The sequence below is a fragment of the Oryza brachyantha genome, chromosome 2 (genome assembly GCF_000231095.2).
Source record: "Oryza brachyantha chromosome 2, ObraRS2, whole genome shotgun sequence".
NCBI lineage: Eukaryota > Viridiplantae > Streptophyta > Magnoliopsida > Poales > Poaceae > Oryza > Oryza brachyantha.
In genome coordinates, this window is record NC_023164.2 from 9,662,199 (window position 1) to 9,676,225 (window position 14,027).

At 48.7% G+C, this 14,027-nt stretch overlaps 1 protein-coding gene across 2 annotated transcripts; it reads left to right on the forward strand.

Moving 5' to 3' along the window:
* Positions 1 to 229: 229 nt before the first annotated feature.
* Positions 230 to 2,454, forward strand: LOC102710275 (transcription factor NIGT1-like). 2 transcript variants are annotated; one of them, XM_015833661.2, is made up of 5 exons: positions 230 to 552; positions 666 to 979; positions 1,100 to 1,421; positions 1,587 to 1,663; positions 1,757 to 2,454. In XM_015833661.2, exons 1-5 carry the CDS (start codon positions 414 to 416, stop codon positions 2,108 to 2,110), a joined length of 1,206 nt encoding a protein of 401 aa, XP_015689147.2. In that variant the 5' UTR covers positions 230 to 413; the 3' UTR covers positions 2,111 to 2,454. The 2 variants fall into 2 exon arrangements, with proteins under 2 accessions (XP_015689147.2, XP_040377188.1); XM_040521254.1 differs by having other exon boundaries at positions 365 to 552; positions 1,760 to 2,454.
* Positions 2,455 to 14,027: the final 11,573 nt, after the last annotated feature.

The window sequence follows — 14,027 nt, forward strand, 5'->3', positions numbered from 1 at the left end:
CAACAAGTGGGCCACCACACCACACGACACCACCATGCGGACCCCACGTCTGCGCCGGAGGAATGGAATCCCCCGCCGAATATTCACCCGCACCCTCTCCATTTTTTTTTACAGCATTTTCCGCACGTCCCAATCCGCCCACCCGCTCCGCTCCTCCGTTCCACGACACACCTTCCCTTGTGTAAGAAGGCGATCCACTAGTAACAAAAAGATTCGCTCCCTACGCGACGCCCCGACCCCGATTCCCTTCCCCACTTCTTCTTCCCCTCCCTTGTTCCTTCCTCCCTCCCTCCCTCTCTTCCCCCACGCCCACGCACGCGCCCGGTACCACCCCTTTCCCCGGCCCCGCCCGTTCTCTCTCGCCTCGGATCGACGGATCGAGACCTGGCGCGGCGGCGGACGGGCGCGCGGAGATGGAGGTGGTGGACCACGCGGAGCGCGACCTCGCGCGGCGCCGGTGCCGCGAGTACCTGCTCGCGCTCGAGGAGGAGCGTCGCAAGATCCAGGTGTTCCAGCGGGAGCTCCCGCTCTGCTTCGACCTCGTCACCCAGAGTATATACGCGCTCGCTCCCTCGCTCGCTCCGTGTTGCTCCTCGCGATGCATTGGTATTTCTTCGGCTGGATTGCGCGAGTGAGCGCTGATTATTATTGATCGTGTGGTGCAGCTATTGAGGGGATGAGGAGCCAGATGGACGGCGTTGGCAGCGAGGAGACGGTGAGCGACCATGGCCCGCCGCCGGTGCTCGAGGAGTTCATCCCGCTCAAGCCCAGCCTCTCGCTGTCCTCCTCCGAGGAGGAGAGCAACCACGCCGCCTCCGACAAGGCCGGCAAGGAGGAGGGGGCTCAGACGTCTGAGAGGCATTCGTCACCGCAGACGCTGCCGGAGGCCAAGAGGGTGACGCCGGACTGGCTCCAGTCCGTGCAGTTATGGAGCCAACAACCCCAGCAGCCATCATCTCCTAGTCAAACACCTGCCAAGGTAATTAGTTGGCCGTCATCGATTAATTCGCAGCTGCAAATGTTGTTGGTAATTTGCACTTTGCTTGATCTCCTAAGCTGATCTGCTGCTGATGCATGGATCCCCGATGAACTCTGCCAGGATCTACCGTGCAAGCCGGTGGCGCTGAACGCCAGGAAAACCGGCGGAGCGTTCCAGCCCTTCGAGAAGGAGAAGCGCGCCGAGCTGCCGGCGTCGTCAACCACTGCCGCGGCGAGTTCGACCGTGGTCGGAGACAGCGGCGACAAGCCCGCCGATGACACGGACAAACCCAGGGAGACGGACAACGACGGCATGGATGGCAAGGACAAGGACAAAGAAAAGGAAAGCCAGTCGCAGCCTCACCGGAAGCCTCGCCGGTGCTGGGCGCCGGAGCTCCACCGCCGCTTCCTGCAAGCACTGCAGCAGCTGGGCGGGTCCCATGGTTAGTGCCATCTCCTCCTCCATGACAGCTCGGCCGGACTGACCAAATTACATTATCCTATCTTATCAACAAACAGTGCAGGATGCTTCGTAGCACTAATTAATCTCACTTGTACTGCCCGCCTAGCACAAGCTAAGTAATTAACCCTGTACTTAACTTACGCAGTGGCGACGCCCAAGCAGATCCGGGAGCTCATGAAGGTGGATGGCCTCACAAACGACGAGGTCAAGAGCCATTTGCAGGTCAGCAATGGCGGACAGACACACTTGCCCTAATTAGCTTTGTTTACTTCTCTCGATTATTATGTCCTTATTTTGTTTTTGCTTTGGTTTCAGAAGTATCGTCTACACACGAGACGGCCGAGCTCGACGGGACAGAGCAGCGCAGCCGCCGGCGTCGCCGCCCCGCCCGCCCCGCAGTTCGTCGTCGTCGGGAGCATCTGGGTGCCCCCGCCGGAATACGCCGCCGCTGCGGCTGCACAGCAGCAGCAGGTGCAGCTGGCCGCCGCCGATGCGTCAGTGAGCGCGAACCCCGTGTACGCTCCGGTGGCGATGCTGGCGCCAGGCTTGCAGCCGCATTCGCATCGGGAACAGCGGCAGCAGCAAGGGCAGAGACATTCCGGCTCGGAAGGGAGCGGGGACACCGGCGGCGGCAGTTCATCCTCCCCGGCGGTGTCGTCGTCGTCGTAGACCACCTCCGCTTGGTTACTGTAGATTCGTCGATTACATGTACGTACGTACGAGAGTGCATCACATGTGAGTTTAGCTTGATTTCTTGCAGGCTTGCAGCTAGCTAGCTTAATTAAGGCTTACTTACTGATTGATTCGTGATCCATTTTGTTTACGTGATCAGAATTGCGATACACATATATACGTCACCTTGCTGTCTGGTGGGTAAAAAATACATAATAAAATACTCCTGCATTTAGGACATACTAATATTAGAGAAAAGCCATGGACATTATTCTCCTGAAATATATTCATTTCTGCGTGCTAATTGATTACTAATAAAAATTTACAGCCGCTTGCCTGCTTCCTGAACCAATGTAAGTGTTTTCTGCCTTCATTTTCTATGGAAAAAATGCATTCCCATTGCTGATTTAATTTGCGAGGGACAAAATTAAGCCGTAAGTAACTGGTTTTGCAGCTCAATAAAAAGAATTTGTTATACTACTAGGGCTGTGTTTTGTACATAAAAGATTAAATTTGAATTTTTATTACTATTTAATATTTAATAGTATAAACGATAGAATCAACTATTAAAAATAAATTTACTTTGTAAACATAAGATAATGGAATTTATATAATTATTTTTACAAAGCGCACACCGTTTGTAATTTTAGAAGGGTGTGCAGAAAAACCTAAAAATAATTCGGAAGGAATAACATAGACTAAAAATTGCTTTGTATTCGAAAGTTCTCGAAAGTACAGTACATGTACTAATACGGGATCCAATCAGAAACGGTATAGGGCTAGCTAATACGGGACCTATTAGGTGATTGTCTGTCTTTTTCATGTAAAAAGGTAAATAACATATTTACAAACTGAAAATAATTTGTGAATACATATATAAAAAATTATTCATAAATTAATTTTTATTTTGAAATATGCTATTTGGCTTAATCACCCCAGGTGTAGTACAAACGGATATGTACAAGTTTGGATGAACCATTAGACATGCTCATAAGACTTTATTAAGATATGACACATATTTTGATCACCTCATTTCTAGACCAGTGCGGTATTTATTGTAAATATTGGCAAGTTATGGTTGGCAAATAAACTAGCCCTAAATACTACTGCCATGTTCTTTTTTTCTTTGGCTCAAACTGGTTTTAGTTGTTGCTTTAGGCATCGATACTGATATATCTTTATTCCTATAAATATTTTCAATGGTGGTAGTGAATTTACCACACATCCCACCAACCCCCTGATTTTTTTAAAAAAAATATGAGTATAGATCTATATATCAACCACCTCCGCTAACTCTTTTGTCTATGAGAAGAAAAAACTATACAAAGAATGGATGCACGTATCCGTAACAAGTACTGTTATGGGCAAAATATATCAATAACATGCTAATAATTTTTTAAAATAAAATCTAGCTGCAATGTATGAACAATATCCCAATACTTTATATTCTAGCACTAATTATTTTTTATTTTGAGGCAAAGGTAGTATTTGTCTTATTGTTTTGAAGACAAGAAATTGTTTTTTCTATCTATATATTTATAGAAATTGTTAAAAGATATAACCATATGATAGTGTTTTTGATAAATCACCATATGACAGTGTTTTTGATAAATCAACCAATAAAAGTTTTATATATCAAATGCTATTATTTTGTATATAAAAATGATTTTGAAATTTGGTCATAAAAATGTACGGCCTCCGATCTAAAATAAAATCATTTTTATCAATTCTAGTTTATCTAAAAATATGCTATTTCTATGTAATCATTGTATTCAAGTTTTTGAAAGCAATAAATAAATATAGTGTGAATAGGTAAAGTAGTGAATAATTGTATTGAGATCTAAGAAAGCGAATGATATTCTAGTCTTTTACTTTTAATCTATTTTAAGCCATCGTGTATCTGAAAGCAGATGGAGCAGAATACATCGAGCATTACAAAATTTAACCACATGGCAGTGCAAGTGGTAGGCAGCCCATAGAGCATCACCGGGTGATTCTTCCTCGCTCTCGGAATGTTCCCTCGGCGCCTCGAATATCCCGTCCCGCTACGGGGAACGGAATCAAGGTGGGGGATCTTTGCTGCAGTATCTTTTGGAGTTGTTGCGGCCAGCCAAGCCCGTCCGCTCGGTCCCTTTCGTCGCCGGGGGGCCGGGGCAGCAACCGCAACTGCAACTGCAACTGCAACTGCTCCTGGTATATTCTTTTTCCTTGCCTTTTCGCCGCGCCGAGGGGCCGTTCTGGAGTTGGGGGGCTTGTGTGCTTTCTCGGTTTCGGAGACGTGCGCAGCAACAGGATCGTTATACGGATCACTACCGACCGAGTGGCGCTTTCGGACCCGTACTGCAGACCAAGTGTTAAATGATGTGAGAAAAGTCTCTCCATGCTACGTGCAGGGTTCACGATCCTGTCCATTCCGTCCTTGCCGTAGGACATCGGATGCACGGTTCCGGTTACCACCTACGCCGTTGAAACCATGACATATTTAAATATAAAAGAATTGAATTCAAATGCTGCGGTAACCGTGGTTGCCAAGTCAAAACCTGCTGGTTTCTGGTCAAAAACGTTTGGTTTCTACCAAAACCGTGACGACGTGTATAATCCGTGACTTGTAAAATATAAAATAATTTTTAAAAAATTGAAAAATAAAGAAAAATATTATGAAGCTATATTACGAAGGCCTGTAAGCTACTCTAAAACCATTCGAGTGCAGGACCTAAATTCTTAGATTTGCTTGGCGTGTCAGTCAGTTTAATCCTGTAACTGACAAAATATAACACGAAAAAGCAGTTAAACCCAAAATCATTATCGGCCGGATAGCCGATACCGTTTCAGAACCCTAGCCGATGAACTAAACGATCAGCTTTACAGGAATTTCATTATGGTAGATAGTAATATGCCCGATCGACTAAATTAGAAGTAGGATAATCACCAAGTAGCTCAATCAACCAATTAATCTTAAAAGATTGGACCTAATCGTAACATTCTGTTAATTGCAAAACTTAATCCAAATTAGGATTTCCTAATGCATCCGGTCCAAATTCTTAAGCTCAGTGTCCAAATTGCAAACTCCCAAATCTCAGATTAAAATTTCAATCTCCAACTTCCAAATTCTGAAATCAAACTCATAGTTCAACTCAAGCCAGCTCTTTCGCGTTCTTCCTTCTTCCTGGTTCATGTCCCCTCCCTGTTCATCTCTTTCTCTATCTCACTCCAGCCGACGAGCAGAGGAGGTGCCTCTGGGCTAGCCCTCGTCGAACGCATGCACGCCACCGAGCCAGCCTCTGCCGCCGCACGTCGTTGCCGCTGCCGCCTCGCATTAACGTCGCACGTCGCTGCTGCCGCCGCACGACGCTTTAACTCCCTCGCGCCAGCCGCTGCCATCGCTGCCGCCGCACTTCGCGCCGGCTGCGCCGCGCACGTCGCAATAACTCCACCACCACGCCACCCCACCGCCACGCGCCGAGCCACCGCCGCACCACGCGCGCCCCGTCGTCGCCGTGCCGCCACGCGCTGCGCCGCGCGCGCACGCCACCACACGTCGCCACCATGCTGTCGCGCCACCGCAGCCCTGTCGACGTGCATGTCGCGTCGCCCTCGCGTCGCCGCTGCACCGCCCTCCCCACACCGCAGCTCACCCACGTCGCCGTGGACCCGGCCGGCACCTCTCGCCGCCGGGCGCGCCTATAAAAGAGGAGAGCGGCGACCTCCCGTCGTTGCGCCCTCACCTCGCCTTGCCTCTCCCTCCGCTCCACTCTGCTGCGCCCCGCCGACCGCCAGGAGCTGGCTCAGTCGCCGCCGCCGGTCAGTCTTTTTTCCCCTCCTCTATTCTCCCGAACGCCTCCTCCCCTCTGTATCTCCTTCTCTGTCCTCCTGCCCGTGGGCTGGTAGGCCAGCCGTGGTGGGCCAACTGGGCTGTTGCTCGCCTCACTGTTCCCTCTATGTGCAACCATAAAAATTAGCAAGTCTGCTTTGCCTCCCTACAAACCAAACTGCAGTAGTACGTTAGCCACTGCTGTGAGTATAAAAAATCCAGCTAATTACTTTCTCTTCTAAAAATATTATTCCTGGAAATTAGCTACTCCTTGAATTAAATTAGGAATTTCCTTCCTTTTAACCCTTGTTTTAGTTCCAATTAATCTAGCAATTTTTACCGTGAAGCTTAGAGCTAAACTAGTTTAAATCTTTCGCCTCCCGGACCAAAACCGTATCCATAATTTCTCAGCCACATTAATTCTGGACTTGCGAGATACTTCGGCTAGCTGACAAATTCCCATTATTCACTTGACCACCCTGAGACCTATATTTATGTCATGACTATCGACCCTCCGTTTTATCAGATTTCGTAGCCGCGAATGAATCGGGCAAGGGGCCAGATTCATAGGACTTTGAGCCAGGCAAGTCATTACCCCCATCGAACATGTTGTACCTATATTGCGAAAATGTTTCCTTTACTTAAAATTGCATGCAGAACAAGTAGAGACCCACTTTAGTTAGATATAACCTGTCATATGTTTGATTACCATGAAACCTTTGTCGCCTCATGTTGCAATTATAATCTAGTCAATTGATGACATTGCTTAGCCATGCTATTAGCTGCATTTTATTCAATATTACACTTTTGAAATATTTATGATGATGTTGAGACATTACTTAGTGGGAGTAATTGCATGATGGCGGGTGGAGACATGAGCGCCACCCGGCCATGTTGTGAATGAATTGTTGAGATAAAAACTATTTTCGATCGGGGCGAAATGATGAGAATATGGGTGGTTCTAGGGAATGATTAGCCCGCCCTGATCAGTTAAGGACCAAGCCATGCAGCTATACATGAAACGAACACCGTACAACCGTGTTTCTCGAATGGGTATAGACCTAGCCTAGTAAATAGCCGAGCGGAGGCGGTGCCCAAGCCGTGGTGGTTCTTATGAATGTGCAAGTAGGCAGGAAGCCTATTGCATAGGGGATGACCGGGTAGGTCAGTCCCAGTGAGTTGTGATGTGTTGTGTATGTGTTTATTGGTTTACTCCTCACTTGGGAACGCTAGAGCTCCCCTCACTGCTAGTAAAGGACATCTAGAGTGCAATAGGGACTAAAGTTTATGGAGCGGACACTGTCAAAGTAAGGTTATCGAAAGGCTTTGCCACGACCGTCTCATGTGTTGGGACGAAGCTCATGTGTTGTGTAGTCATGGAGCACAGGGAAAGTGCACAACCACTGCAGTGTGTTTAAATCTATTCGAATAGTCGCGCTCTTGGATATGAGCACCGGGACATGACATATAGTTGGCTAGACTAATAAAACTCAATAGATGAGTATGGGATGAGAATGAAAATGTTATATGTGTGTCTAGGTGATTCACTCCTTGAGATGCAAGGGGTTGAATTACCTAGAAGGTGGCATGGATGCCATGAGGGAAAACCATCAGTGAATGGCTGACAGAACCTTCATGGCTATTTATTTACACTCATGGTATAGAAATTGCTGTTAGAAAATAGGTCTTGTGAAAACTATTTGTGAAAGCTGCTTTGATGCAAAAGAACCCTACAGCCTCGTTATAACCATGCATGTGCATATTTCCGTGGTGACTTGTTTAGTACCCCGTACTCACCCCTGCTTTGCTCACCATCAGTGTTTGAGGAAGACTCGGTTGCAGACCCTTACGAGTGCTTCGAGGACCTCCCTGAAGGAGAAGACGCGTAGTGGTGCCTTGCCTTCCAGTTGTCGCCTGTGGTGTATCGCCGCTTAGATGCTGCTACCTTTTATTGCTTCTGTTTAATTATTGTCCTTTAGCTTCAGACTCTTTATCTGGTCAAGTGCCTGGTTGTAATAAGCCCTGTGAGGCATTGTTGTATGAACTACTGATGCCACGACTCGATATCGTGTGTACCATCTACTCGATCCAGGGAATGGTATAATTAAGCATGAGGTAATCCCGATACCTGAGATCGGGGTTCCACAGAGTTCGTATCAGAGCCACGCAACTGCAGGCAACAACCACTAAGCTACCATTCACCTGTTAGGAAAAGACCATAGGGAAGCCTTGACCCCTCTTCCTTAGGAACATCCGATGAACCCTTTAAGATGTGTTCTCCCTTTTTGTAGATGGCTGAAATCGGGTGGACTGCTGGTTGGGAAGACGTCCAACTTGATTACCCAGGAGGTTTCCATGAGCCGCTATGCAAGCTCATGAGGTGTCTGCGCTACCCTAGCCCTCCCGCCTAGGAGACACGTGCGTTTAAGATTTACAAACGTGAAGAATGGGAGGCTCGGATCACCATCACCCCTCGTACTAATCCCGAGGGCACCCGCCAGTTCACTTGTCACCACCGCCGCGACCACGAGGCGGCAGCCATTCAAGATGCTGCCCAGGAAGCCTTCCTGTGACTCCATGATTTGCACCGAGTGGAGGTGAGCCGTACAGAGTTCAGTCACCACCCGTACCGCCCCATCGAGGATACCTTCTGCACCGTCCAGGACGCCCCCTGTTGCTACAACCCGATAGTACAACGGTTGGCTCGTTGGGCGGAAGTGGTAGATGACCACTAGAGGAGGCTCTCTTGGAGTTCAGAGAGCATATGGGACGCATCCGGAGCCAAGAGGTTGATCTCATCAACCTCACGCACATCCACCAGCAGCTAGAGCTGCAGCACCAGGCGCAAGACACTATGATTGCAGACCTCAAGGCCCAACTGAAGTCGCGTGATGATCAGCTGGGCCAGAGTGCACGCCGGATCCAGCAGCTGGAAGACCAAGTGACAACTTTGCTACGAATGCCCTGCCTCCACCCTCCACCGACGACTGCACCACGAGGCCTCGACCCTTACTCCACCAGGGCGGCCCCACCTCTGTTACTGCCGAAGGCAGAGTCCGAGGGCTCCGTAGAGGTCAAGCCTATGCGCACTGACATCACTCAGTTCGGGGGTAGCGAGACCGCACCGATCTGCCTGGATGATGATAGCACAGAAGAGGACCCAGAACCCAAGCTCTACTATGGTACCGACACTGAGACCGAGTCCACCTTCCAGATCACTTTTGTGGGTGGACCGTCAGCTCACCACAGTACGCCAGAAGCAGACCTATCACGAGGGCACCATCGACAGCTACCCCCACCAGCCCTACAGGACAGCTGGAGTTCTTCCCTGCAAGGTACCTCGCCTTGCTTCCGCCCGGTACCGCAGGATGGCTTGAGGAGTAGACCTTTGTATCCTAGGGTAATAAGGGAGGCCTTTCCATCCTTAGTGTTAGACCGTAGCAGTTGTACCCTGTACCAGGCCTTAACCCCAATATCTATCAGTTGTAGCCCTATCCTGTGTTGGTGTCCTGTACCTTTTATGTGACTTCTTCCCCCTGTGTTAGTAATGAAATGCTATGGTCTTGTGTCTACCTTTATGACAATCTTGGAATATTATAAGACGGATCTGCACTTGTCACTCACGATCCTAGCTAGCAGATGGCCAACTGTCGCTGGAGTAGAAGCCCACCACGCAGGGGATCGCTGCATAACCATGGCACGCCCCCACCCCCGGAGATGGCCACCTTTACAGAGGTCATGTCACAGCAGACCCAGTTACTACAGATGCTCGCCAACAATCAAGGAGGACGAAACAACTCGGCATATGGTGAGTTCATGCGAGCCAGGCCACCAACCTTCGTAGGATCCGAGGAACCAATGGAAGCGGAAGATTGTCTGCGAATAATTGAAAAGAAGCTCACCTTGGTCAGGGCTCATAATGGAGACAAGGTAATCTTCGCCACCAACCAATTGGAAGGAACCGCAAGCGATTGGTGGGACACCTACAAGGCAGCGCGTACCGATGACGTACTCGAGCCAGACTGGGAGGAGTTTGTTACAACTTTTCGTGAGAACTATGTGCCAGCTGCGGTTACACGGATGAAGAAGAACGAATTCAGGAGGCTTCTCCAAGGGAACATGGGCTTACAGGAGTATCTAAACAAGTTTACCTAGTTGGCCAGGTATGCCCCAAAGGACCTCGCTGATGAACAAGAGAAAATTGAGAAATTTGTTGAAGGGCTGAATGATGGACTGCGTGGAGCCATGATCGAACAAGATCACGTCAGTTTTTAGAGCCTGATTAACAAGGTTGTTCGCTTAGAGAATGACCAGAAGACGGTGGGGAACAACCGCAAGCGAAGAATGGCCATGAACCGCCCAGTACAGATAGCTATACAACACCCCTAGTTCAACCCGGTACTAGCATGGAAGCCTTTCCCAAACACCACTGGGACAGCAATGCCATCTCACCCTGCTACCCCTAAGGCAACACCTACCAAATTCCAGACACCTGCGGCCACTCTCCCCACCCTAGGCATCAAGAGAAGCCTGAACTGTTTCAATTGTGGAGAACTTGGTCACTACGCAAACAGCTGCCCGAAGGCATGCAACACCCCTGTGCGTACTGGAGCCAATGCCGTCACTGTCAAGGACCACAGTATACCGAATCCAGGTCGTGGCCTGTTCAGGACCCCCTTAAGCCCCAAGACAACTTCAGGATTTCCACAGGCACAAGTGAACCACGTGCAAGCTGAAGAGGCTCAGGAAGCTTCTGACGTACTAATGGGTACGTTCTCTATTAACACTACCCCTGCTACTGTTTTATTCGATTCTTGTGCTTTGCATTCTTTCATCTCTCTAAAAGCCAGTAGACGACACAAGCTGACGAGCCGAGAATTAAAGAAACCACTAGTCGTACACTCCCCTGGAGGTGACATACTAGTACGTGAAAGTGCATCTAGCCCCTAAACGAAGTTTTGGATGATTAATGACAATGCTAGCCAAGCATGTGTGCGCTAATGAGCTGTGATTGCAGAGAAGTTTAAAGGATCAATTCGATTGAAGGATTACTTGATAAAACTTAGAGCATGTGTGACCCGAAGCGACGGCTCTACGAAGACGAAGGCGCTCAAAGGCGTATTTTATTTCTTCTTTTTGAGTCGTAGGAACTCCGTACTATTAAGAGGGGTCACCAGAAGCTAAGCATGCATCCAAGAGTGGATAGGGTTGAGTCGAAGTCGAGCGAAGGCTCGCTGCTTTTTTTCGCAAGCAACAGGGACCGAACGATCCGGACTTTGGTCGGGCCCCTGCTCGGAGTGAATGTGTTAAGTGTCGGCCGGACGGTCCGGCCCCCTAGCTAGACAGTCCGGTTAGGTTTCTTTTCCAACGGCTATGTGACGTCTGCCAGCCTATATAAGGAGCTCTTGAGATCTAGCCGTTGGAGAGGCTTTCTGTTCGAGCTTTCTGGTTGCTAGGGCAAGTTTAGCACCTCTCGAGCCTCCCCACTAACCCAATACACCTCCTAGAGAGATTAATCGTTGGATCATGTCTTAGAGAGAGTGTTAAGGTTAGTGAGTGATAGGGTGTTCATTCTCGGGCGTTGATGGATGAATGTGGAGTCAAGGTGGCCTATTACTCTTGGAGATTGATCTCCTAGACGGATAGGCGTCGCCCGCGAGCCTCCGATTCGTGTGGATTGCCTGGGAGCAAGTTGTGAAGGTTGGTGCCTAACCTCTGCAAGGGAATAGGTAAGATTGATAGTGCATTCTTGTGCTTTCTCATAGAAGGCTGTAGGGTAGAGCGAATTGCAATCTAGGGCTGGGCAAGCCGTCTTGATCTTGACCTTGGTGGTCGATCGAAGGTGTTGCTAGTCCCTAGTTGTGAATTCGGAGACCCGTGTTGGCCTTGTGGGAGGAAGCCAAGAGAGGGAAAGGACCGAGAGAGATCCCGCTCACAGGAGCGCCTCAACGGAGAGTAGGATCCAAAGATCCGAACTTCGGGATAAATCTCTCGTGTCTTTATTCTTATGATTTCGTGTTCTGTTTGTTCCTGCGATCTTTCTGCTGTTTTATTACACACACAATCATATCACGTTCCCAGGAACATCACCAAAAAGATAGACTGTCAAGTCCGCATTTTTCACTGACCGGACGGTCCGGTGTTCTAACCAGGATAGTCCCGCCAGAGCTCTCGGCCCAACCCGAGAGTGCCGACCGGACGGTCCGGCCCCTGTACTGACCGCTGCGATTTGAAAGAATTTTCAGGACACCTATTCACCCCCTCTCTAGGTTGTCTCTCTGGGACTTCAGTACGGACCGCCTGTATCGGAGTACCCATTCGACTTAGGTAGAGCGAGTTTCTTTCCAACCTTATAATACTACCGCCCCAAACATTGGATGTTATCCTAGGCATGGATTGGTTAAACCAGCACAAGGGTGTCATAGATTTCTCACGCCGGGAGGTGACGGTAACGGACAAGCAGGGGAGTGAAATAAAAGTCACCATGGACTAGGACCCAAGGCTACATGATCTATCCCATGCAGGAGCATTCACCATGCTTGCGAAGGAAGAAATGTCCGTGGTGCAGGATTTCCTTGACGTATTCCCAGAAGAACTGCCAGGAATGCCTCCAGATAGGGATATCGAGTTTATTATCGAGCTCATGCCAGGAATGGCACCCATATCCAAAAGGCCTTACCGCATGCCCGCCAATGAGGTGGAAGAACTAAAGAAGCAGATCCGCGAGTTATAAGAGAACTAAAGAAGCAGATCTGCCAATGAGTTGGAAGAACTAAAGGATTTGTAAGGCCTAGTTCCTCTCCCTAGGGAGCCCCAGTTCTTTTTGTGAAGAAAAAAGATGGGAACATGCGGATGTGTGTGGATTATCGCTTGTTGAATGAGGTGACTATCAAGAATCGATACCCTCTGCCTCAAATCGATGATTTGTTTGATAAACTCAAAGGAGCAACAGTGTTTTCCAAGGTCGACCTGCGATCAGGGTACCATCAGTTGAAGATACGAGAGGGGACATACCAAAGACAGCCTTCTCCACCCGCTACGGGTTATACGAGTTCACTGTTATGTCTTTCGGCTTGACCAATGCCCCTGCCTACTTTATGAATATGATGAATAAAGTATTTATGGAGTATCTTGACAAGTTTGTTGTGGTCTTCATCGCTAATATTCTCATCTGTGGTCTTCATCGATGATAATCTCATCTACTCCCGGACCCCTGAAGAACATAAGGAACATCTCCAGTTGGTGTTGGAGAAGCTAAGGGGACAAAAGCTTTACGCCAAGTTCAGTAAGTGCGAGTTCTGCCTTAAGGAAGTTGCTTTTCTGGGACATATTATTTCAGAAGGCGGTGTATCAGTGGACCCAGACAAAATCAGCGCCGTGACCGCATGGAAGACCCCAAAATCACTGAAGTAAGAAGTTTCCTTGGTTTGGCTGGTTATTACCGAAGGTTCATAGAAGGGTTCTCAAAGATAGCTCGACCGATGACGCAATTGTTGAAGAAAGAAAAGAAGTTCGTTTGGACGGAACAGTGCGAACGCAGTTTCGAGAAGTTGAAGGACAAGCTCACCACCACACCGATTTTGGTACTGCCAGACAATCGCAAGGATTTTGTGATCTACTGCGACGCTTCTCGCAATGGCTTGGGCGGTGTTTTGATGCAAGATGGTAAGGTGGTGGCCTATGCCTCGCGTCAGCTACGACCACACGTGGAAAACTATCCTACTGATGATTTGGAACTTGCCACTGTAGTTCATGCACTAAAAATATGGAGACTACCTTATCGGTAACCAATGCGACATATATACCGATCAAAAGAGTCTGAAATATATTTTCACCCAACCCAACTTAAACCTGAGGCAGTGCCGCTGGCTGGAGTTAATTAAGGATTATGACCTGGGAATACATTATCACCCCGGGAAAGCCAATGTGGTGGCAGACACACTGAGTAGAAAGACACAAAGCAAACGATCGGGACAATCTGAAATACCCTAGGAACTTCAGGCTGACCTACATCATCTTAACCTAGAAGTGGTGGCTCAAGGAATGGTACAGTCCCTAGAAGTTCAACCTTTGCTAAGTGATCAGATCAAGGCAGCCCAAGGG

Excerpts from the sequence above, each read along its gene's own strand:
- LOC102710275 (XM_015833661.2), top strand. The coding sequence starts at position 414 with ATGGAGGTGGTGGACCACGCGGAGCGCGACCTCGCGCGGCGCCGGTGC. Across the intron at positions 553-665 it reads CTTCGACCTCGTCACCCAGA|CTATTGAGGGGATGAGGAGC; the intron begins GTATATACGCGC and ends CGTGTGGTGCAG. Across the intron at positions 980-1,099 it reads CTAGTCAAACACCTGCCAAG|GATCTACCGTGCAAGCCGGT; the intron begins GTAATTAGTTGG and ends GAACTCTGCCAG.